Genomic DNA, 27165 nt, shown 5'->3' with positions numbered 1-27165 from the left:
GTTAAAAAGTACAAAATTTTTGGGGGCAAAAGCTCCCTCAGGGGGGCAAATTTCTGAAAATCCTTTCTTAGTGGATGTTTTGAAGCTACCATAAACAAGTGTGCAAAATTTCAAATTTTTAGGCTCAGAAGTTTGGGTTGTTGTGTGATTTCAGTCTGTCGGGGCTAAGTCTTTTTGAAGAAGAAGAAGAAGAAATATTCTGGTCAAAGATACGACCAGAATACCTGTTTTTAGCGTTTTTCTGCGTTTTCACAGCGTTTACAAGGCCAAATTAACAGAAAATGTTCAAATTAGATAGAGGTTCAGCTAGGGTACAAATATCTTTATTGTGTTCTGTGTATCATAAAATGAATAAATGAATATTTTATCAATGAACTACCTACCAGTAACATGCGCACCTCTCCACTAGGAAATACTGAAATTAAGTGCATCTAACTATCATCGTGCGAAATCTTAATGCGATGACAACAGAGTTGGTTATGATAGTTGAAGCTGAAACTTAGGTGTTTTTCAAAATACAAGGAGCATTGTTGTCAGGTGTACCTGGAAATCTATATGAGATAAGAGCGCTATACCTGGCCTCAGATTGTAGAGCACAAAAATTAAACCCAGAGGGATTTTGAATTATACATTTAAATGGTAACCAAATTACCGTTTCACACTTATCGGAATCGGCCGAAAACGAGCCAAACCGAATGTGTGTGAAACTAGCCTCACTGTTGTATTCACTACGTATTGAGCTATGTGGGTACGTGCCACATGCTACATTCCAGCTCTACATTCCTTGTCTAAACGCGCCTTTAGATTACATGTTTCGTACCCAGCAACAATCACCTAGAATATTTGTATGGAGTTCGGAAACACTCAATATAATTCTTATTTTTAATAATTCGAAAACACTGTATAATTATTATGTTTTATAATTATCAAATTTATTAGCCTTAATTATGAAATGAAAAAATTCTTTATTAGGCGGAGTTAGAACTTCTAAGTCCTCTCTACCACTCAACCTCAACATAACAAATGCAATTGAATAAATAATACAGTGTAACTTAATATATGAATAAAAATAAATTAAATAATATAGCTACAAAATAGAAACATAGTTGGAACAAAACAGTCAATCTGCATGAGAGTCAATCTGCAAATGACAGTCATGCTGCAAACAGTCAATCTCTCACTTTTGAAAGATCATTCACTGTCACGGGTTGTAGGCTGTGAAATAATCTTCCATCAAGGCCATTGAAGCACACGCTACCCCCGCAGACCCGCCAACAAAATCCGCTTGACCTTACCCCAAAGCGAGCACGCCCATCAATGGCCCGGACCGAAGCAGGAAGATTCGACATACGAAAAACAGTTTGCACACACTCACTGCCAAGTCCAATCGGGAATTAGAGCACACCAGGAGATCCACAAGAATGAGACGGAAACACTGCTACCACACACCTCAAATTCAACTTAAAAAACCCAACGAATACAACGATAGTTTAAGGAGCCAAACAGAACTTCTCTTCACTACTCAATCATTACCCCCACCCTCCCACAACAAATATCCAATTATCATTGGAGTTTGACAAATTCATAACAGAACTTACCCGATGGAAGCATTCTAAAGGTACACTAATGTTCAATGTCAAGTCGGGCTTAGGTCACTAACTAAAGTTCTGTTGTAAATTTGACAGTAGCATTATTATAAATTTGACAATAGCCATTAATATGATATGATTTTTCTTATTCTAAGGCACGGTGCACACCAGAGAAATGCGATATATGAATCAAAGTATATGGAACGTCAAATTTTGTCTGTACATACGATCACGTTGATTGGTAACACCGTTTCATTTATAATATCGAGTATCAAGGAAACGTGAATTGGAGCCGCGTCGTGCATCGCTACACATCTCAGCAGGTGTCATTTGCATGACCAACAGTTTTACCAATATTGGAAACTATTTTTGGTGAATATATCGAAAAATTCTTTCATTAATTTCTTTCAAAAATTATTATTATTAATTCTTTCATTTTTAAATTCAGCGTTGAAAGTTCTGTAAACCATTCAACTCTCATGCCAATAGAACAATTCTATATACATTTGAAAGAAAAGCAATTTATTAGCTTGATAAACGATGCTATTGTACCGTCATTTGTGATTGTCTAATATTATATAATTTCACGAAATTCACAATTTTTTACACACTCAAAGCTAAACTGTAGTTCTTATCCTTTTTGCTGTTCGTTGTTAACAACTTATTCCAACAAATAATCAAAAATAGTTTCAAGGTTCTAAACAATCCACTCACATGATATTGTCTACTTGGCAACACACATATGCTGCGCACATTGAAGCGAACCAAACCCTTCGAGTTGTGTAGTGAAATTGTGGAGTAAAAGATGGGGTCAAAAGCATAGCAGTGTTGTTTATAGAGTGAATGCTTATCTATAATAAACCTACATGATATCGTATATATTATTGTTATTTTTTACTATTATTTGTTAATTCCAAGTTAGTTACTAGAAGTATTAGTCCTGGTGAGAACTACCTATCTTATTAATATTCAATTATTGGAGAAAAATTGCTCATTAGTCTTTTTAGACTAGATTGCAAAAAAATGAAAAAGAAAAATAATACATGTTAGTGTTTGATTATGACAGGGGTGCCTACTCACACCCAATGTCGTAAACGAACCCCCACCTCGCATTTCTCCGGTGTGGTGTTCACCACGACTTAGCCTTTATTCTTTTTGCAAGTGAAGTGAGTGCACACTTACATTGGGCATGAATTGGCTGATCGACGCATCAGGGCCAATCCGCGGACAAATCCTCTCGACAATTTCGTTGAACACTTTCAGATCGGCCTTATCGTTCAAGCAGAATTGAAAAAGATGCCTTCTTAGTTGGTTCTCAATAACAGGAGCCCAGTGGGGATCTACAACTTGTAAATAGGTACCTGGAATTGAAAGATTCATGATAAAAATGTCAGCAATTGATAAATAAATCTGATAAAAATATAAAAGATAAAGCTTTTCAGACTGAGCCAAATAATATTTTTATTTCAAGTTGGGATTTACAGTAGAAAAAAACTAATATCTTTTCCTAGCCAATTTATAATTTATAATAATCAACATTATCGTTTTAATATTAATTACACTCAATTCTCAAGCCCAGATAGTCACATGATTTCAATTTAACACCAATTAGAATTGAAAAAATACAGAAGAGAAAATACGATGTTTTTTGCTCAAGAGAATAAATTATTGTTAATAATTATTTTCAAGAGATAATACAATTTTTTCCAGATCAAGTGATAACGTTGCTTAGTCAAAAGTACGACTCCTAAGCCAACTGAGAACTAAAATCACACAGAGCAAGTTACAAGCAACAAAGTCACTTGCAAAGGCTATGTTCATAGATACAGCCCTGGGAGATTGAATAATGAAGGAGGAAGGATTTTATAAGAGTTGGAATATTTACCTAAAGGGCCTTTGGGCTTCTTCGAGAAACGACCCATTTTAGCTGCTCTGTTGATTTCTTCAACAAAAGTTGGCATCCATCGGCCATACAATGCCAAGCTCTTTCCTTGTTTTAAAAGATCAATTTGAGCTTTACTTTCACCTATAAAGCACAAGAGTAATTAATCTTTGATCTAAGAAAAACATCAAACTGAATAGAAACAAAACAAACATAGAAGGTGATGAATGTTAACTACTCAGTCTACTTCTATATCCTAGGCTATATTATTCTATTTTTTCTCATTTCAGATTACAGAGGTTACAGAGCTCGACCGACCGTCAGTGCGTATGCACCATCCTGACCATACATCAGTTTTTCTGACTCACAAAATGGACGCCTTTACAGATTGTTTAATTGCAGCTTATTATATTCGTAAACGAAAGATTAAAAGACGTAGATATCAAGTTCACCCGATGGTCGCCCAAAGAGCGTTTCAAAGTGAATTTAGTACCATTATATACATCATTGCTTGGGAATGAACATACATTTTTTTAACTACCTCAGAATCTTCATCAGAAATTTTGATGAGTTATTTCGAGCTTGTATCACCATCGGGAATACTTGCAGTCACTTTAAGCTACGGATCAAATAGATGTAGATAATATTAATATATTATTTTTCTAATAAAAAATTAGAAATGATTAAATGTATAGAAAAACTCTGAATTCAAATATGACACTATTGATTGAATTCATTCGTTACGCTATTCAATTCAATATCAGCTGATTGTCGGGCAGAGGTGTCAACACCTTTATGTTGCGATCGGGCTACTGATCAGTACAGCTCTGAAAGCTTCTATTTGTTTCAATAGCGCATCAGTCGACCGATGAAACGCATGCGCACGAGCTCGACCGATGGTCTTCGTACGCAGTGTACTTGACCGTGCGCATGCGTGCCGTCAGTCCTGCTTTGTACGGATACATGGAATATCTATGAAAAAGACAAGCGCGACGCACTGACGGTCGGTCGAGCTCTGTAACTGGCCTTAGTATCATCAGGAAACGCACAAGCCAATGTACCTAGAACTCATTCTAGAATGTATTCATTCAGAACAGAATAAAATGTATTGCAATATATTGAAATACATGTATAAAATTTCTAGAATATTTTCTAGGTACATTGGAGCAAGCTATTGTCTATAATTTAAGGTCTATTGAAAGATCTTTCTATAGGCCTTAGCTACAATCATCCACTGAACTGCACTCTGTCAAATAAACATCAGAATTTAACTCTAATTAGACCACAATATTTAATACGTACATTATAAGGGAGAAGTATATAAAATACTTTTAAAATTTTGTATCAATTTATCGTGGGTTATTTTTGTGTGCAATGATTGTAGAATCAACTTTAGTATATATTATTTATATTGTTATAATAAATAATATGAATAACATAGTTTTAATCTTCTTCTTCATGTGCCGTCTCCATGGCGGAGGTTGGCTTTCATGATGGCAATTTTCACCCTGCTTACAGCTGACTTGAAAAGTTCATTTGAGGTGCACTTGAACCAATCCCTTAAATTGCGCAACCAAGATATCCTTCTTCGCCCCACTGACCTCCTACCTGTTATTTTGCCTTGCATAATAATAATATGAATAGCATAGTTTTAATACGCACTCATAAAACTAAGTTAGTCTACTCAATGCATATTTGACAGTTGAGTTTCAATCTGGAATAATATTATTTACATACGACAGCTGTGATAAGAATCCCGAAACGTAATAAATTATTATAGAAATTCCAATAGAGGTGTGATAAAATAATATATAATTTGCTTATATTTTGATGGATAATTTTTATACTAAATAATTATCAATTACTAATTATTATATTTAGACTCGCTCTAAGTCAGCATTATTTGATTGGAGAGAATCAATGACAGTATGAAATGAATCTTCATAACGGTTATGCATATCCTCTCATTCTGATTGAAAGCTACCATCTATTTTATTCATCAAACCAATTAATGTTTGAGAATGAGGAATTGATAGAAGCTTTACTCAAGGAATTGATAGAAGCCTTAGGCTAGGCACACACCAGTTAGTCAAGACAAGACATGAACAAACACGTTCAGTCACATAGTTGCTTATGAAGACATGTCTAATTGCAATGACAAATCAGTGTGTGTTGCGTCATAAGCAACCATGTGTCTGATCATGTCTTGTCTTGTCTTGACTGACTGGTGTTCGCTTAGCCTTACAAAGCTGATAAAATAGCCTTACTACTATTACTGTTATTTCTACAGTTGGGAGAAAATAAGAGGTATTTGGCGTTTTAATACAGAATCCCTATTGTATTCAGCCCGTGTAAAATTGTGGCCTACTTGACGAATTCAATGTTTTTAAATCCGCTACGGGCGCTTGTGACATTCCTGAAATCCCCTACAAAATGCATTCTAGGTAAATTGCATTCCACCTACGTGCTCATAGCGAATACCCAACATCTAATTCAACTATTTCATTATTCTCACCCCAATTCATAGTTACAAGTATTACTTTAGCTGGAATTCTATTTTACACGTTATCATTAACGGCATAAGTAATATGTTATAGTAGTTAATAAGTAATAAATATCAACAAATTTAGCTATTTTCAAGAACCAAGTTCTGCATTACTATGGGTTACACATCTAATAAATTTAATTGAATAATTCAAAACATTTCAATTTAAAAAATATTGATGTGGGTATTTTACACACTACTCACTTATTTTATTCTTCACTTTTTCAATTTCACGGGTTATTCTTTCTATTTCTGGCGCGTTGTTTTCGTAAGTATCTCTCAACTGACTCAAATGCACTTCAGACGTTTTCCTCACAGCTTCCAATTCGTGTATTTTGGCCACTATGGCCTGGAGTTCTTGCTTCTGCTTTTGAATCTCGGGTACATTCACACTGCAAATGAAAACAAGTCAAATTCGCTCAGTTGCTATCAATAGAAAACTATTGAACTAAAATACTTCTGGGAAACTCAAGACTACTTTCATCTCTGGTTAACTGTCATAGCATTCCTATTATATATAAAATATTACTATAGTATTACTAATATATTATATTGCAACTATAGTATATTTACCTTTTTTCAATTAACAACGATATCCTAATAATCCTATTATCTGTAATAAATCAAAGAATCGGCTTATATAATTACTATGAAGCGGATGGAAATTCACAAATTTAATGACGCATTATCTGAACTACTGAACTGATTACCTTGAAATTTTGCAAATAATTCTACTTTTACCGAGGATGGTTAAAGACCATTTTAAATTATTCGAGATTTCATGGCATTGAGTTTTTAATTAGACCCTTGCGGAGCACGGGTTACCAGCTAGTGATAGATAAAGATGATCTCAACAGAAAAACTTTGGACGTTTTCAATTCGTCATGCTTCCTGTTTGTTAGGCCTATAGTTTGCTTGAGAGTGGTCATGGATAAAAAGTGTATTCAACGGTTCTATTTCCTATTTTCTGATTCCTCTTCTATTCTATATTCTCTTTTTCCATATACATACTATATACAGAGTTGGTGAAAAGTATATAAAGAGCTGAATGTTTAATTTAAAAGGGAAATTTGTCGATAGATTTGATTGGGGATCCATTTGAATAAAAAACTACTTTTCTGTCGCATCAAAATTTTGGTCCGCCATTTTGGAACCGCTATTTTGAATCCAATTTTTCTCAATGGGAAGAAGGTCATACGATGCATGATTTCGATACAGAATTTCAAGAGAAAATGAATGGCGAGAACAGCACATCGATATTTCGAACTGTTAAGAAGTTATTCACATTCAAAGATACAAATAAATAATAGGCCTACAAAAATGAAAAAAATGTGTAGGTTGAAAATTTGGTAGATCAAACTTTTCTATTCAAAGTGCTGAATATGTGAGTAGAAGTTACGTACTTAAGTGTTTACTAACACTTAAAAAAGTGAAATTTGATAGTTTAGATTTTCTATGTACATATTTATTTCATTTTTGTATGATTTATTAGTATCTTTCAATGTAAATAACTTTGAAACTATTTGAGATATCAGTTTCGCCATTTCTCTTTAAATTCTGTATCGAAAATATCGAAATCATGTATGACCTCCTTCCCATTGAAAAAATGAAGTTGGATTAAAAATGGCTGTTTCAGGATGGCGGATGAAAATTTTGATGCGAAAGAAAATTAGTTTTTTTATTCAAGTAGGATCCCCAATCAGACCCTACGTCAAATTTCCTCTTTAAATAAGATATTCATCTGTTTCCATACTTTTCACCAATCTTGCATAAAGAAACGTTATAGATGTATAAAGCAAGCTTATAGTACATTTGCGGGATACAAAATACATCTTTGACACATCATCGCGTCTCAACTACTCAACTGCTTAACTTGCAACCTCACATAAAGATTCTGAATTTACCGAGGATGAACATAACTTAGACTTGTTTTCATCGCTATTAATCAATAAATTTTAATTTGATAATTAAAGCAAATTTATTTAATTTGTGATTCAAAGTTTACGTAACTATAGAAGGCCAAACAAAAAGGGCTTCCTCCAAGTGACTCCTTACTCCTAACTTAGTCGGTAGCGCGGTTCATGAATCAACGGTTGATGGTTCGAGACATGATGAAACCCATTTTTCTTGCTGGAAAATTTCAACTCTTTTAAATATTATCCATGTGATATTGAACAAAATAATAAATGATAATTATTCTATTTTCTGTGTTTCCATGACATAAGGAATAGCATTTTACAACACCAACTTTACCCCGGTGCAATGCACGGGTCACCTGCTAGCTAGTCTGTAATAATTTTTTACAATAGAAGAATTTATTGTTTGATTGGGCTTTCATCTTAGGAGAACTTTGTATCACAAATTATTGAAAAATTTGTTCAAATAATTAAAATTATACTTGATTAATAAGAATCAAAATAGGCCTATAACCATCATCGGTAAATTGAGAAACTTTAGGCAAAATTTCAAGTTGATCAGTTAAACATGCAAAAGCCAATTCCTTCATTTATTTATAGTATATAATATTGGAATAGCAAGTCAGTTAGAAATTATGTGAAAATACATTTTATGTGATAGATTAACTGATTATTTTGAATACTCCACATCATGTGTAAAATTGAAATTCAACAATAGTATGCACAAAACTTGAGCTTTTTTACCACAATGAAAAATGCTCTTAAAAATCAAGTTAGCTTACTTTAGAACTTTGTTAGATGCCTCTTCCAACTCCTTTATGTCACGGTCTTTTCTTTGAATCAGTTGTTCGAGCTCTTTCAACTCTTGCTTGTGATTTGATCTGACTTCTTCAATGTGCACCAGAGCATCCTTCTCTTTTGCGTTCTGAGCTTTGACATTCGCCAACTTGTCTGAAGTCTGATCCAGATCAACATGAAGTTCCCTGTAGAAAATAATGAAGTCTTGATAGTGTGTGCAAATTAAAAATCGGAGATTAAATCAATTTGAATTATTTTATTGATAAAGGTTATGAAGCAAATATATAAGTGATTTCCTAAATAGAGGCCTGGTTTGAAAATTTACTTTGGGGATTTTGTTTCAACATTTTTTTCCTTGAAGTTTTATTGTAAGAAAAATGTTCAATCTGAGACAATTAGATTGGATTATGTATTGAAATCAAATTGATAACAAATACGGGAACAACAAAATGGTTGAGAGGTAGAATAATGAATTCACTTCCCACACTATATAAGTTCTCAATGCCTCACATTTAGTGTTGTAAAATTCCCGGGAGTTGAATAAAGATCGGTGGAATTTTCCCAGAAATTCTCGGGAATTTATTAAGAGTAAAATTACTAAACAAATGTATTTAGTATTACCAATGGACAATCACATATTATACATAAACGGTTATAAGTTATTCGAAAATAATAGGTATTAATCATTTAAAACTTCAATGAATACAGATATTTCAAATTTCTTGAATTTTAAATGTTTTTCATCAAATGTTGCCGGTCAGGTAACCATAGTAAACAATATTTTGGGTGTACTTTGCCTTGTATTGCACAAGTTCAATGGTACATTGATAAATCACATTGCTTTGCAGAAACAAAGCCTAAAATAATTTTATGACTCCCTCATAATTGTCAAATTGTAAGTATTTTGTAAATAATTGTAAGTATTTGCAAACTCCAATAGAACAGACACACTAATTCATTAACAAATTCAAACATTTTTATTTTATTGAGACATAATAAACGACGCTGGGAGAATGTCATGAAAAATACTAGAAAATAGTGAATTTTAGCATCTACCGGTATTTGAATACTTGATTGGTTGGGAGCTTTTAGTGGATTCGTTCATTCAAATGCACAGATTATAATCATTGTCACCTATTCTAGCAACTATGGCAACTACGAGCCAGGAACTTCAATGAAAATACTTTTAAAATTTAACTTCAGGTTTATTGAACTCTAAATAGGTAGAACGGATTAATAAGAGTCAGGTAACATGTCAAATTTTCAAACAGAGTTACTCAGAAAAATAAGGAATATTCAATTCCAATCTATACATTTTGGGAACCTGCTAACTTGCTGCATTTAAATTCGGGCCTCGGTCATTCTATGTTGCTAAATTTTGAGCTATAATACGAAGACAATAGTTTGGCACTCACCATTTTTAAAATTTAAATTTCGACTCTTCAGAAACACACACATACGATTTAAGAAAACTCACTATACTGGAACTCATACGCACAAATAATTTCCTGGTTCTACTCTCACTAACAATATTTAATTTTGGTCTCTATTTAACTACATAAAAATTACTGATAGCTAAAAAAAAAAACTTTTCAATTTGTCCCTCTGGATGGGCAACACACCCATTCAGAGGACCGAGGCTCGCGCACCGTTACATGATTTCCCGTTCACGTCTCAATACCAACTGAGGCCTTTTCACTGAAAATTTTTCTCCCTCCACGAGCGTTGAGCATAATGGTCGTACAATGGTCGTACAATTCCCAAATACAGTAGCTTTTTCGACAAGAAATTGAAACTGCATTTGAAAAATGCACGAAAATTGCTTCAATTTCGACAACTAAGCAACAAGTTAGCAAATTCAAACAAGACAGAGTCAATTCTCAGACTAAAACGCAGGGTTCAATATACAGTAAAAATCAAAGTTCATTCCAGTTCAAAAACCTGAAAAATAATATAAGATACACAAAAACAACTACAATACTACCCTCTCAATATTCACACTATTACATAGGAGTACCTTACATAGTGATTATATAGGATAGTGATGGAAACAGATAGTTTTGGAAAGCAAACTTAAAAATAGTTAATACACCCTATGCATTGATTTTTTCGATGTAATTTCCAAAGTCATAATTTTATTAGGCTATATCAAAAGTATAAAAATAATGTATAGAAGTTTAGTTATGTGTGAGCTATTTGATTTGCTTTAATTAAATGGTTAGGAATCCATTATTTTATTTTATTTATTACTTATTTTATTTTTTAAATAATAATAATACTTAATAATACTAATAATAGTACTAATACTAATAATAATACTTTTTAAATAATACTTATTTTATTTTTATTTTATAACTCGTAACTCAATGTTGAGTTGCAATGAATGTGGCATCATTGGAAACAAGGGCTGCATATTTTTATTATTACTATCATCATTATTAAGCCAAAAAATTATAATATGGCGATCGAAATAAATTCTTACGACATATATGATGAATAAAAGGTTTTATAATAATGATATTGATTACTCTAATTTGTAAACCCTGACATATAATGTAATGTGACAAAAATTTGAATAAAAAATTATCATTATTATTGAATCTTGTTTAAAGTTTTGCTTGACTTTCACCTGGGCTCCGACTCCCAAAGGAGAGTGACAAGCGATTTTACCAAAGTGACTGCTCCAAATGTCCTTGTGGTTGCTAAACAATCATACTGGGTTCATTACCATTAAATAATTTACTCTGAGTAGACGTAGTGATCCAAGGATGACTGCTTTCTGCATTTGACCTGTAAGCACAGTAGCAGCCTTCTCACAGGCTGGAATGGTTTCAATATTGGCCAAAAACGAGGGTCTCATGCCAACTAATACTCCTATAATCAATAACACCATTTTTATGGAGTAGCCTGCGCAGCTCTTATTAATAGGTCTGATATTTTGCCTGTTTTCCCCCTTCTTGGAGACAATGTTTTCCTCAGCAGGTGTTGAGAACTCAATGACATACATTGTCTTTGCAGCAATATCAAGGAGGTCATCAGGCTCTGTGGCTCTTGAAATCCTAGTGGTGGAGAACAAGTAATTCCAATACACTCGGCACCTTTAATTTTCCACAACAGACACAATCTCCCATGGGGCATAAGGCAGCAATTGTATTCTGTCAATACTATGAGTGTCTAATAGTTATGGTAATAGAGCACTCGCAGAGCAGCATAATCTATATGGATGTAGCCCGCAGATGTATGCACAAAACACGATAGTACAACATAATAGAATACTAAAACTACGACACAAATAGGTTGTAAGCACTTTAAAAACTTACATTTTACGGGATATTTTGGCAGATAATATATTAAAGTTGCTTTTTTCAACTGATGAGTTGTAGTGGTACTCGTGTGGTGTTGGATGCAATTTGAATTCCAACGGTCGAGACCACAGAGTATGAGCAGTGAGACGAACGGAGGCAACAGGATTACAGTTTGAGGGTGAGCCATTATGGGGTATGAGCGGGGAGATTCAAAATTTGAGTGGATTATGGATTAGGAAAGGAGTCGATTATGAAGAGATTTAAAATTAGAAATTGGATTGGAGTTAGACTTGAATTGGAAAATGGAATTGCAGAATTAGAAAAATTGAATTGGAATAGAGAAGAATATAATTAGATTTGAATTAGAAATTGGTTATGGAGTTGTTTGTTGTCTGTTGAGACGAGGGATGGAAGTGGCTCCAAGCACCCAAATAAATAAATTCTTTTCTTTTGACATGTATGGAAGAGGCTGTGGGAGGGAGGGTGTCAAGGGCCTAGCCTTTGAAGCAGTCAGAGTCCTTGTTGTATAGCCTATGTATACAATCATATTGGGTTCATTGCCATTAAATCATTTACTCTGAGTAGACGTAGTGATCCAAGGATGACTGCTTTCTGCATTTGACCTGTAAACACAGTAGCAGCCTTCTCACAGGCTGGAATGGTTTCAAGATTGGCCAAAAACGAGGGTCTCATGCCACCTAATACTCCTATAATGCATTTGAAGCAGTCAACACAGTGGCCTTTGAAGCAGTCAGAGTCCTTGTTGTATAGCCTATGCATATTCAAAAAAAACTAATGTACCTCTATGACATAAATATAAAGAAATTCAAGAAAGACTAATGAAGTAGCTCAAATTACCTCAATTTTAGAATCAATGCTTCTTCGCTGCTATTTTTTATCTTGTCCAACATTTTATCTCTTTCAGCATCAAGATCAGCTTGCACTTTATGCTTCTTTTCAATAGTTTCTTCCATATATGATATCTGGGAAGTCACAAAATGCTAGACCTACACACCTTATCAATATTAAAGACACTGGGATGAATAATTTCAACCAATGCCTATACCAAATATTACATAAATTATATTGATGTTACAATCGATATTCATAAGAACAATGTTCTGCGAGGTGAATAAATTCTACTTGAATAATATCATAAGAGTGATAGTTGTATTTATTATGACAAATTTCATTGTAATTATACTCGAGTTCATTACAATTATAATCAAAGTTATGTTCAACTTATCAAGTCGAATTATTGAATAGTTATACTCTCATTGTTGACAAATAACAACGAATGATTCATAGCAGGAAAGAAACAGTTTTTCAATAATCTATAATAAATTCATAAATTAAATTACTGAAGCTTCGATTCATAAAATTATTGGTGTTGCAATTACTTACTTTCGCCCAAATGACCTCATTCTTAACTTCTTGTATCCTTTCTTTCAGAAACACGTATCTTTCCACGATTTTTTTCTTTTTTTCAGCTTCCTCAACTTCTGCTTTCAGCTTTTCGAGTTGCTAAAATCATCAATAATAATAAAAATATGCATTTTGCAAGTGCAAAATTTTGACAGTTAAGTATGCTTGTATGACCACACAAAAGCCTTAAACTGAAACTGTATAAAAATGAAATCTAAATTTTTATTAAAATATGTTTCTGGTCTATAGATTTTATAACAGTAAGTGTGTCATCAAAACAGAGTAAGTCTATGTACCACGATTTTGGAAATTTATCACTGGTGATGAAATTCTCTCAAGTATTTTGATTTGGCTTTCCAGTTAAGGTACATAAATGAAACAAATTTCTAAGAAGAAACGTTTTTAATCATTTTTACTTTTTGATATAATTTTGTAAAATTAATTCTCCTAGAATTGAAATTCTAAGGCTGGCCACTAAGGGTAGAGCATGCATGATAAACATGTGCATCATGTATGTTAATCATCAGCGAGAGGCTTCTAACATAAAATTACTAATTATAATGATAGCAAAATAATTAAAAGTCAAATATAGCAGCAAAGAGAAAAAATGGAGACACAGAAACCTAACTTCAAAAATTTTGCTCGAAGCGTTTAGCTGTGATGACACAACAATGTATATCAATTGTGTATCATGCATGTTGTACCGTTAGTGGCCAGCCTTAGAAATCAGAGTGTGTAATGCGTGTATGACCCTACACTTAACGATAATATACATTAACTCAACTCATACATGTCTCGAATGATGAATGATTATGATGAGGTAGCGCAACTCCACTAATTACAAGTATATTAACCACTTCCTTCAGAGAACTCATTTCACATGACATGGCCTCCACCTTATAGACACGGGAAAATACTTCTCACAAAAATTTGTCAACATTCATCAAGCAGGCTGTGATAAATGGGGTTGAGAATAATATTATTCTTCGGCTGACATTGAGGAACAGGTACATTCATGTGGTCGGGTGTTCAAAATCTGCAAAGTGCCGGATTCTCCCGTCATTCAAGTAGTGATCCTATAAACACCTACTTCAATCACTCCTCCCGTGCCGACTCCTGATTGTTATTTATTTAATACAATTGCTTTTTAGGAAATTATTCTATAGCAGGTTGGCATTATTTACAAAATTCAATTACAAAAGCAAACAAATCATGACAGAAAATATTGATCACATGCTAATCTAGAGAGTTCATGAGAATATTATCTCAAATGAATAATTTCATGAATATTACATTCATTACAGTACAATCAAGAGAAAAAATCCCTAATCGACTCCTGATGCGACAGTCTCTAAAAAACCATCAGTTTGCAGAACTTATATGAAAGATATAGGATGATTTCAATGAGCCTAACTAGACCCGCTTCTACAATGTCTCTTCCAGATAAAGCATCCTTCCTTCCGGCGGGCAATTTTGGTGGTTATAAGAGGAATGCTTCTCTTCCCCAACATTAAATAACTCCAACCAACTTAAAACTAGAACTCAATGCCAAAGCACAACGCTATAATGCTGATTTTTTCACAGACTTTAATGACATTTTTTATGTTGTCTTATTATAAAATATATTGTCTTATCTAAAATAAGACAATCCAACTCTGATTCCACTAGTAGTTTCACATATCCACTTACAACCAATAAAAAAGTAGGTTGAACTCACAAGACATCTTCAACAATAGCACACATTGTGATATACTTTGTAAATGAACACTGGTGCACACAAGATGAAATTAGTTTTTACAAACCAGTAGACTTGTGTGTAGCTGCCAGTTTCTGTAGACCTACTTCTTATGGAGGACCTGCTATTCATGTGACAGACTCTTTCATGCACCCTTTCTTGCTTGTCAACTGCCACTAGACTTGTTTCTGGGGCTAGACTTTCTGTTAACAATTTGAAGCAGTAATAATAGTTATCAGTCGGAGTGATCCGTGGTCTAGTGGATAGAGTGCCTGCGTAGCAGCATAGAGATCCCTCTCAATACTTGAAGTTTTTTAACCAGATCACTCCCGTGTTATCGGATGGGCACGTTAAACTGTCGGTCCCGGATGAAGTATGACAGTCGTAAGGCCCATTGACGGCTTAAATTATATATTCAGGCAGTGGGACCTTCCCGCAAGGGACTAATAATAAATAATAGATAATAAAAATAATAGTTTCTGTATACCGTACACCCGACTGTCCAATTATTGTCCTCTTTGCCGAAAAAATGTCTCAACTATTTGATTTTGTTTTTCCTAAGAGCTTTGCGTGCTATCCTCGTCTGGGTATGAGGGATTATTGTAAGCCTTTCTTCTTAGACATTGATATATTGACACTCCCATGTATTTGAACTATGGATTGTTCAATGTTAGTAAAGCGGAACTTCAATGTTTTGAGGGGAAGCATTCATGAGCATAACACACGGTCAGGTAGTCTTGATCTGGGGTCTGCTAGGCTTGCCAAAACACAAAAAATGTACTCCTATATGGAAGTGAGAATTTTCAATAGGTTATCGCTGGGAGTATGATTTTGATACTTTCAAAAGAGCAATTAAAAATGGCTGAAGAATAAAACTTTTTATTTGATCGAGGAAATGCTGGTCGGTAACTCTTATCCATAGTTAGAGTATTAAAGTATTTGTATTTTAATTTGTAATATTATATGAAGTGAACTTGAATACAATAAATTATCAATATTATTGAATCCTATAAAGTGACTTTTGTCAATGCAATTCTGTTTGTGACGGTAAAACATTCTTGATTCACAATAAGAATAAGGTTTTAATAGCTTATGTCAAAAAAAAACGTTTCATACAAATCTTTGATATATGTTCTCGGAACGCAGTACATGTACGTAAACAAACTTCATGGTATAGTAGGAGTAGGACGGACGGACAAAATGTATAACACTGACCGAGACAGTAGTAACGAGATCTAGTCCATTGCTTTCGCATTTATTTAATTATAAAATTCTGAATAGAATGAGATCATTCGGAACTCTCTATCTCCAATGAGTACTGAGTAATGATTTTTCAAAAATGAGTGACACAATGCTCCAAAATCATGCATCAAAAGTCAAATTTTCCATTTTTCGACCGAATTTGACTTATGATGCATGATTTTGGACCGCCTTGACGAGCCGAGAAGAATGAAGTGTAGTACCATGAAATCTGAGCATTATTGTGTCAAAAGTTATAAGTGTTTGAAATTTTGATCCTTGAGGTGTCCTTAAGCGCGCTTCTCAACTAGGAAATACTGAAATGGAAACAATCTCATGAACTCATGAACTTATGTCATTGTGCGATATATCAATTTGAGGACAATGTAGTTGGTGATGATGGTTTAAGCTGATAATTAGGTGTTTTTTACAATATAAGGAGCATTGTTGTCGGGTATAGTACCTGGAAATCTATATGAGATGGAGCGCTCCTGATCTCAGATTGTAGAGCACAAAAATACGCCCAGAGGGATTTTGAATTATACATCTAGATGGTAACAATCGGAAGATATTGTTGATCAAAACTAAAATTCATCAAAATTGATTTTTCTTCAAATTTCACACATTTTTGAAAAATCATAATTCAGTACTCCTTGGAGATTGAGAGTTCCTAATAATCTCATTTTATTCAGAATTTTATAATTAAATAAATGCGAAAGCAATTTTTTTCTACCCGATTACGAGATTTGGCAGAAATAGCTGAAAACTGGAGAATGAGCCGAAAATATGAGGTTTTTGGGCCACCCTGTGTCTAGCACAAGGAAATTTTGCACGAAGAAATTGGTTCTGGACTTTTCTTATGTACCCAAATAATATATTAAAAAATCAGAACTACAATATAAATTGCATGCACCGAAAGTGACTGGACTAATCTGTCAACATGCTTGAACGAGCTGCAGGCTGGAAGTGACTCTTACTTAAATCTTCTGGAATGACACCCATGGAAGTTGTGGGTGACAAAGTTGATTGGGGAAATCCATCCTCAAGTTACGTATTTTTGAACATCCGGTCCATTTTTAAACTTCTATGGTAACATAGATAATGAGCGTCTTCAGGGATACACTGCTCCAATGACTCGAGTGACTCGAGCTAGGTGACCCGCGTTTCATGGGAGCTTTTGACAGTTCATCACCCGGTCGCCATCTTTGATTTTTCTAGCCCGGGTCAGGAATCGTGACCCGACCAAATAGTACGGGCTACGAAGTTCTAGCTCGAGTCACCCGGAATCGGAGCGCTCCTATTGGTTGAAAGTTTCGCGTCGTCTGCTCGGTCTGCAGTCAAGTAAACAACACAACTAAATGCAAATATGGAGGATTATTACGAATACAAACATGAGTTTGTTTTTGAAGCATATTTTATAAAATAATTGGAAAGGAGGAAATTATACATTATTGGCTGGTAAGTTTATTAATTGCATTTTTGACAATATTATTAGTTTAGTATAACTATTATATTAAAATATATTTGTGCTCATGACGTGATCTACGGTATCCAAAACTGTTACAGTAGGCTTTTTAGTGTTCATCAAGGAAATTGTGAATAATAAAATAAATAATATAATATTTTGTTAATATTATTCTGTGTGGTCATGAAAGTTATTGATCCATTTAAATAGCATTGAAATATTTACTTTTGATTTTGGCTACTTCTTAGATTTTCATAGCTGTTTAACCTCAATACCTATTCGTATTTTGTTTATGACATAATTTATTAAAAAATAAATAGAATTTCATTATCAAATTTCAGAATACTTAATCGGCTAAACATAAACTTAAACCTAATAAACTTCACTCATTTTCATTTCATTGAAAAGTTTGTTATTCTATGGAATAGGCCTATGCATTATAAAGATTATAAAAATTATCTCTTGCTTTCTATAAGAATAATTTTATTTGCTATGCAGGTCCTCTGCATTTCATAAAGATTGATTTTAATTTAATTTAATAGCTCAAGTACTGAAACTTTATGATTTTGTTTTACAGGCAGCTTGGACTTCTTCCAGTCCTATCTGAAACAAAACTATGGCCACATCGAGATGGCTGGTTTAGCAGCAGGTAAGGCGCTTTCATGCAATCCTCTTATAATATAATTTCTATCACATACCGTAATAACGATTAGTGATAGTAGTCACATTGGTATAAATAATTTTACCATATTCTGCTGCTATTTTTTGTAGATACTGTGATAATTTATGCCAAGCTAAAAACTTGGAGCTTTTACATTAGAGTTGTCATTAAAAGTTTTCAACAAATTATGGCAATATGTTAAAATTACAGCAAAATTGCTTCCTCAACTTGTGAATATCCCTCTATCTAACATGATTTTTGTTTTCCATACATTCTAAACACTGAGAAAGTTGCCAACAAAATTTTCCTTCATTACAAGTCCATGCAGACTATGCTTTCTTAGCGAAAATTTTGACAGCTCTTGTTGCTCTACATTGTTTGAGAACAGCAAATTTTTAAAGATAATCAACAACTTTTTTATAGAAGAATCTGTGAAAACTTTGGTGTATAATATGCAGCTTTAAACCCATTGCATTTTGAAAACTTAAACCAAGCTACTCCACAATTGAAAGAAGTCTGTCTTTTCGTCAATACCAAAGAAGATACAGAGAAAAACATAGAAGACTTACAGTATAGAGAAATCTCTAAAACTGTGAGACGAATAAAATGTTTAGGAAAATTTGTAACCTTTAATTTTTCCTAGGATAGTCAGTATTTGATTAACATTGGTGTTGCTATCCTTTTGCCAGATTTTTTACAATGTTGAAATATGATCAATAATTGTTAATTATTAACAAAATTTTCAATCTAATTATGCAAGTGTATTATTTATTGAAAAGTAAATTCACTTGATGAGTACAATAATTGATTGTTCTAAAGAAGAATGAACAGTTACATAAGATATACTGGTATCAGCTATAAAAGGCAGAGAATCGGCAACGTTGTTCTTCTATATTACTCTACTGCCAATATAACGTGACCTCACTATAGACGCGTTTCTTCTATGTTATATGTGATTATAACATAATTTGAGCTACTCTTCCGGTGTAATTTAATCAAGCTTCTGTAAGATTTTGTAGCCAAGCTTGAAGTTTCCTTCAAAAGACAACTTCAAAAAAGTGGCAATGATACAGCCTGTTTGAGAGTGATTTATAACATATTGAAAATTAAGAACTACAATGTATTTTGCAAGCACCACTGTATATAGACTGCACTACTTGTAATTATAACATAATGCTTAGTAGACCTACCTTATGGAAGTCAATCATGTTCACTACTTAATGGTGTTTTAATATCATTGTTTTCTTTATGTTACAGAAGTCACCACAGAGGGTCATGTGTGGACTACTGATGCAACAAAAGTGAAATTTATTTGGGATTAAAAGTTAACAGACCGTTGTGCAACCCGGTGATAATCTTGTATTAAAGGAAGTTCTTATGTAGCAAGCACAAGTTATGAAGTTGGTAAAGGCTATTATTATTAATTACATCAGATGACTTTTGTTGCTGCAAGGGTGTCGACCATGTTCATCTACTGAAGCTGCAATGACATCCACTATCTCATAGAATGTTCTATGAGCAGTACTTTGAGAAAAATTATATCTGTCATCAGCAGCTAAGAATGTCTCTGGTTTGCTCAACATCCAAACTGTAAAAAGTATTTTCTACTCAAGAGGTATTTTTATATTTGCAGGCTGATTAATTCTCCTTCCTATAACTTCTAAGAGCACCTAAAAATGTTGATGTAAATCTTTGTAAAATTGGAATTTAATAAAAAAAAAACAAACAATCCACCAATTTTCGATTTGAAATACACCATGTTTGGTTTTTCGTATGGCCTATATCTTACAGTACCTCTATTATACGCTCATATGGCCCGCCGATAAGTAGACCCACGCTAATCTACGAAAAGCAACCCATGCTGTGGGATGTTTTGTAAACCATTGCTATAGAATTATTCATAATCAATCAGCTGACAAGTGGATTATTCATTGCATTTATTACACAGATGTCTGGAGAAGCTTAGCAATGGTTTACAAAACATCCCACGGCGTGGGTTGCTTTTCATGGATTAGCGTGGGTCTACGTTGTGGCGGGCCTATAGTTGGGTCTAGTCAACTATGACCATCCTATAACTGAAGACGTGATCGATCTATCCAGGAATGCCTGGTCATTGGAAATAAATGATAATAATTTGAAATAGTCTACAGCACTGATTCCATCATAAAAAATGATATAGTCAATTTCGAATAAAATAACAAACCAGTTACTTGAGATGAGTAACAACTTGAGAGAAATGGTGCAACAACAGAAACTAGTCTCTCAAAATGTTTTTATAAAAATTTGGTTTAGAAAATGTAATGTTGGCTCTATTTCTAAACTCATTTTGGTTCTTTTAAAATGTCGAAAGTAAATAAGTTTTTCTTTCATTTTTATACAATTTAAAAGCAGCCAAAATATATTTCTAGGGAGAATGGTATTATTTTCATTCAATGAAGACTAGTCCAGTGGTCTCTTTGATGACGCCAAAAAATATGGTCCCATAATATATAATGATTATTAAACAAGAATCCAAAATCTACACCGCGACCCACTTGGTACCGTATGTTCTCAGTAGGTGACCTGAATAGAATAATGCTACATTAACCATGTTTACAAAATTTCAGTGGAAAGATTCTGATGATAATAGTATGGAATCTTTTATCTGCATGGTTTGCTAAGACATTCTAAAATGGCTTTTAAACTCACTCATATTATAAAGTGATATTATAATTTCAAAATAACCCAAGTTGTGAGGTCTCGTATTATTACATTCCTGTTGGAATAATTCATTGAAAACCCTTAAAGGATTTCCCAATTCCTCCACAACAACCGCAGCAACTGGCCCTACAATGTTTGGTGCATCATAATAATTATTATTATTGTTATTCTGTTCCTTATCCAATTCTCCTAGAATAAACTCATTTATTACAGCATGAGCCATGTTTGTTTTGCAAAACAACTTACTTTTAGTGTCACACCAGTGTGTGTGTGTGTGTTTTATTCAAATATTCGCGCCATCCGAATATTCAAAAGTACGCGCCAAACAGCATCGACCGGTCGATGTCTGGTTGTCGTTCCATGGGATCACTAGTCTGCCCCGGGTCAGCCGCCATTTTGTTCGGCTCTGGGTCACTCGAGTCACTGACTCAAAAGTATCCCTGAAGATAACCAATGAATTATGTTCATAGATGATTGATCGGATAGCGGAGATTGAGAAAAATATAGTGTAGTAGTGAAACGTAATAGGAGGACCCTTATAATAATGAAAGTAATTCATAGTTTTTGTTTCATGTTTCAACTTGAAATGCATTATATTTATCAAGCTGTGTACAGAGCTACATCAGTACCAGAGCTACAGATGTCAGCATCAGAGCTACATAACTTTCAAACTTCATAAAGTGAACCATGGAAAATATTGAAATTACAAGTAGGTAGGCCTGTTTAATCACATAATCCAGATTAAATTGAAAATACAAGTTGCAAATGCTAGAAGCAGTGAGAGACGAGTTGTGCTCCCTAACAGCTATAAGTGCCTTCCAGCAGAGAGAAGAGGCCACTAATGAGGGTTATGGAGCGGAATCAGAGAACAATGAAGTAAGGTAGTGCAGAGTTGAAGGATAAAAGTTTGTGAGTCTTTATGGAACAAGCCAAGAGGACAGGTAGTGCGGCTACGTCTCATTTCCAGAACCCAGTTTTTCATCAGAAATTTTTTTCCATCAGGAAACTTGATTGATAGAATGCAAATCGAAATACTTTGAGAAATGTGTGATGTTCAAAAAGCGTGATGCAAAGCTATAGATAAATTACTGAGAGTTGAATTATAATACAGTATCTATAATCTATAAGTCAAGGTTTAGTTCAATGAGCGGAGCAATATCACTTCTGCTTTATAGGAGGACAAGTCTTTCTATTCTCTAACCATAGTTTATCTTAGAACATTCCTCAACTATTTAAAAATTCTGAATAAGAGAATTTGCTATCATAGCAAATTGTCAGCTGTACTCAACCGATGCAAAATGAATTGCCAGTGAACAATCAATGATGTTGATTATTTATGAACAGCTTTCGATGAATAGCGTTAAAATGCTTGATAAAAATATGTATATGTATTCAACATTATTTTAATAGATTATGAGATTGATGGCTAATGACAAAGACGATGGAAAACTATCAGTAAATTACTAAAGTTTTGTGTAATTCACCCTCACCTCTCTTTTCTGAGCTAAATGTAACTGTGCTTTCCGATGAGTATCCTTGCTGTCAGCGAAAGACTCATTGATAGTTTTCGAGAGAGTTGCTTGACTATATAAATTGTACAATGATTTTGGGTCGAACTTCTGAAGGAACGTTCTTGCCACGTCTTGGCTGAGGATGCACAGTGGATTATTGGGTTGAATGCTGAAATGCAGCATCAACGAGTTCAAAAGCTTGGCATTGCAAGGATGGTTTTTTCCTGATAAAAAATCAAAATAACATAAATTAAAATTATATCTCAACTATTAAAACTATAAAGCGTAATTTTTAGAGTAAAATTGAATACGGATTCACAAGTGGGTAGAAAATATGAAGAAAAAATATTATTGTATTAATAGTCTCATGATTATGGACGCGTTAATTCGTTGATTTTTCCTGTAACAGATGCTCGTAGTAACCTGAGTAGCAAGTTCCGCTCTCTTGATGTAGATTTGGATATCCAAAAATGAAAATTGCCACAAAATAATATAAAACGGCAAATGGACTTGAATTTATATGCGATAAGTTATAAAGGGTTGTAATTGATTGATAAATGGGTTCTTCTAAATAATTTTACTAATAATACTTTAATCAAATTCATTTTAAATCATGTTCATTTAGGTTATTGATCATTTCAATTTATTATCCACAACTGTCTTGAGTAAAAATAAATTAAATTGGATACCCATTTATGCTAATTCATATGTAATTTTTTTTTAATGGCTAATATGCAAGTAGCCTATATGATTTTGTAATAATGATTATGGTGAACAAAAATTATACAGAGAAGAATACATCTAATATTGAATCCATCACTCGCACACACTTGTCTCCATAAATGTGTATGCATTCTATCTTTCTTCAACGTGCTACGATGTTGTCTGACCTTTAGGCTATTCTAATGTTGACGAAACGTCTTCATATGACAAGACAAAAACTGAAACTTCAAAAAGTATAAAATATCTACTTCAACTGAAACTATCAAATTATTCAAGTGAAGATTATCTTAAAACTTACATCCGTTTTATTCCCATTATAAATAATAATAATAATAATAATAATAATAATAATAAAATAATAATAATAATAATAATAATAATAATAATGGAATAACTAATAAATAAATGACAATAATAAAAACTGTGAATACCTTGGCTGTCTCTCAGCAAGTAGTTTGAACAGGTATATGTTATTCTTCTAACAATTGTGATTTCTGAGCCGTATTCTTCATATTTGAAACCATTGTCAGGATCGTTGCAGAGCGTGATCTCTGTTACAGCAGAGTGCCTGCCTTTTTTTATGAAATCTGCGGCAAAATGTATTCTATTAATATGGTGAATATAACACAAATTGCTTACAATACAAGTAAACAAACATAGTAAGATTAAATAGAAAAATTATCAACTACAAATAAGTGAGATTGTAAAGTTAATCATAATTTCTGTCGCTAAAAAACAACTGACGATGACATTTATATAAGTCAGTAGTTGGGCCTATGCCAGTCGTTAGAAAAATGAGATAACATCCGGATACAGTTTTTCCGAACGTTGTACTTATCTTCTACGGCATTGTTCCTATAGTGAGGTCTACGTTATAATGGCAGTGTTCTATTAGCAATGGTATTGTTATCCTTGTCTATCATTCAACAATGCGGATAGCGCTTTCTCTTTCTCGCTTTGCTCTGTTGCCAGATCAACAATGACTGTTGCCTTTCAACAATGTAGAATAAATAATAAGGTAACAAAATATTTCATCTTAAGTTAGGTAATTATGAAAATTCATTATGAAATTATTAAAAAATATAATTTCTTGCTCAATAAAATACAATTGATTATTTTGAACAAGAATTAACAGCAATAAACATGTATTAGCTACCGTCTATAGAAGGCATTGAAAAAAAGAGGATCGGCAACGTTGATCTCCTATCATTCTCAGCTGCCATTTTAACGTGGACCTCACTATAGGTGAGAAACATATCTTAATATAATTTTCAAACTGACCAAAAGTCCTTAGTTAGTCACACAGCCATCAATTGTTTTTTCAATTACTATATTTTTTCGTAACATGATGAACAAACAGGAGTGAAACTTACACAAAGAATAATGACAACTGGACAGAGCTATGAAAAAACTATGTCAATTAATACAAAAAATCAAAGTGGCGGCCGTTCAAAATGTTATTTTTCAAATAACAAAAAGATTGTTGATTTTACAAAACAATTATAAGGATAATTTTCTAGTAAATTCAACTACAAATCGATTGACACCTCATTTTCCAAAAGTGAACGAATAAGTGAGATATGGCAGCTTTAGTGATAGATGTCTGCTGGAGTTTGTTTCAGTGCACGCCTAGGCTTGCTGTTCAAGTCTGCCTCAATACTGCAACAATCTCCATCTGCTTATTCGTAAACGGTTTAGATTATTAAATAATCTAGTAAGTTTAATTAAAAATCGATTGACATCTCATTTTCCAAGATTGAACAAATATTAAGAGTAAGAAATGACAGCTTTGGTGACTGGTGACCTCTGAATGACAAGACCAAGAGGGTTATGTAAACAGTATAATATAAAATTTATAAAAATAAAATATTAAATAAAAAAATGAAATTTATAACAATAAAAATTTACATAACCCTCTTGGTCTTGGAATTCAGAGGTCACCACCACTCACCAAAGCTGTCATTTCTCACTCTTAATATTATCGGGGAGCTGGGCCCCCTTTGTCAATCAACCAGGTAGTCAGGAAGTCAGAAGGTCAGGAAGACTTCCTGGTTGATTGACAAAGGGGGCCCAGCTCCCCAAAAATTCTCGTCTAAATGTGAGTTTTTAAGTGTTTTTAATCTATCCGTGTCGTGTGTATCCTTTTTATATTTAAACTTTAAAGTGTTTTCTGTTAAGTGCTATATTTTGTGCAATCTTGGAAAATGAGATGTCAATCGATTTTTAATTAAATTTACTAGAAAATTATTCTTGTAGGCCTTCAATCGATTTTTAATTAAATTTACTAGAAAATTATTCTTGTAAGCCTTCAATCGATTTTTAATTAAATTTACTAGAAAATTACTCTTGTAGGCCTGATTGTTTTGTAAAGACCAACGTTTTTTTCGGTTACCGTATTTGAGAAATACAATCTTAAACAACCGCCATTTTGTTTTAAAAATTTGAAAAATTTTCACAATTTTTCTGTAGCTCTGGCTAGTTGTCATATAAGTGATTGTGCAGAGTTTCACTTCCTTATGTTTAACCGTTATTTAAAAAAATGTAAGTGAAAAAACAGAAAGGCAGCTGTGTGAGTAACTAAGGACTTTCAAACAGTTTAAAAATTATATAAATATAACAACAAAGAAAACAAGGAACATGAGCTCAGTGTTTCTCCATTGAATTTGGAACATCAAACGACAAAGAAAAGTTGCTAAGGAGAAATGTTTGGGGAGGAAAGAAGAAAGCAGCTGATAGCTACTTTCGAGATACAAATTAACAAAGGAGTTCGTATAAGAAAGAATAGGAATCAGCGGAAACCAGGTCAATCAATTAACAGGAACAGGATAACGAATTTCACGATTAGGTATTAAAAGGAATAAAAGTATTACAGTTTTAGCATTTTCCCAGAAAGACTAAGGCTCAACTCACACTTAAGCGACTCAGGTCGAGAAGAGACTCGAGAGCATGTGTTTTCAAATGGTGACAGTCACGGAGACTAAAAGAGTCGACTGGTCTGAGTGTCACCATTTGGAAACACATGCTCTCGACTAGAGTCGAGTCTCTTCTCGACCTGAGTCGCGTAAGTGTGAGTTGAGCCTAAGGGTTAACAATAGCTCAACGTGAGAACATTGCAAACAGAAGGGAGACTGGTGGAGCTGGAAGAGATCATGGCAGAAACAAAAATTAACATTTTTGGTTTGGCTGAAGTGCAAAGAAATACAGCGAAAATAATTCATAGAAGGAGAGGATTTATCCTCTATCATTTTTGAGCAAGTGAAGGTCAAAGAAAACATAACAGAGACTGGTGGGACTATCTATTTCATTTGGTATAAGTATTATTAATTTCAAATGAATACTTTGATATTTATGAATTTTAAAAATTGGATAAATCTTTTTTAGAGTGGCATCCCACTTTAAAATAAAAAATTAATGAGTAATTCCCGGTTTTCCAGAGTAAAATTTCAAATTTTCCAGGTAGAGTATCCGCGGTATTTGAGGAACAAGATACATTCGTACAGAATTTATTATAGAAATCTTCAGTTTGATCTTCCATGACGAATTGCAAATAGCATAATTAAATTTCTAAATTTATTGATAATTTTTGACATGACAAGAATATCGATGTTGTTAGATATTTTTTTAGGTTAGGTAGTTCAAAAACATTGCCAATTATTATATTGCTAGCCATC

At 33.4% G+C, this 27165-nt stretch overlaps 1 protein-coding gene and 1 long non-coding RNA gene across 5 annotated transcripts in view; one reads left to right on the top strand and one right to left on the bottom strand.

The window, feature by feature from the left end:
- Positions 1 to 27165, bottom strand: part of LOC111043520 (structural maintenance of chromosomes protein 6) — a 100123-nt gene that overhangs the window by 35740 nt on the left and 37218 nt on the right. For all 4 annotated transcript variants that reach the window (XM_022328498.2, XM_022328497.2, XM_039421205.1 and 1 more), the window contains 8 exons: positions 23926 to 24081; positions 22751 to 22995; positions 13440 to 13559; positions 12894 to 13018; positions 8715 to 8915; positions 6221 to 6408; positions 3475 to 3615; positions 2772 to 2950 (listed from right to left, as the gene is read on the bottom strand). In XM_022328498.2, coding sequence (XP_022184190.2) covers positions 2772 to 2950; positions 3475 to 3615; positions 6221 to 6408; positions 8715 to 8915; positions 12894 to 13018; positions 13440 to 13559; positions 22751 to 22995; positions 23926 to 24081 — 1355 coding nt within the window. The remainder of the gene's footprint in view (positions 1 to 2771; positions 2951 to 3474; positions 3616 to 6220; positions 6409 to 8714; positions 8916 to 12893; positions 13019 to 13439; positions 13560 to 22750; positions 22996 to 23925; positions 24082 to 27165) is intronic.
- LOC120349878 lies at positions 17537 to 20111 on the top strand. The gene is made up of 3 exons (XR_005570480.1): positions 17537 to 17892; positions 18477 to 18548; positions 19818 to 20111. It is a non-coding gene; the product is annotated as an uncharacterized LOC120349878 (long non-coding RNA).

This window comes from Nilaparvata lugens, chromosome 2 (genome assembly GCF_014356525.2).
Source record: "Nilaparvata lugens isolate BPH chromosome 2, ASM1435652v1, whole genome shotgun sequence".
In the NCBI taxonomy this organism is placed as follows: Eukaryota; Metazoa; Arthropoda; class Insecta; order Hemiptera; family Delphacidae; genus Nilaparvata; species Nilaparvata lugens.
This window is presented reverse-complemented; position numbering and strand designations above follow the sequence as displayed.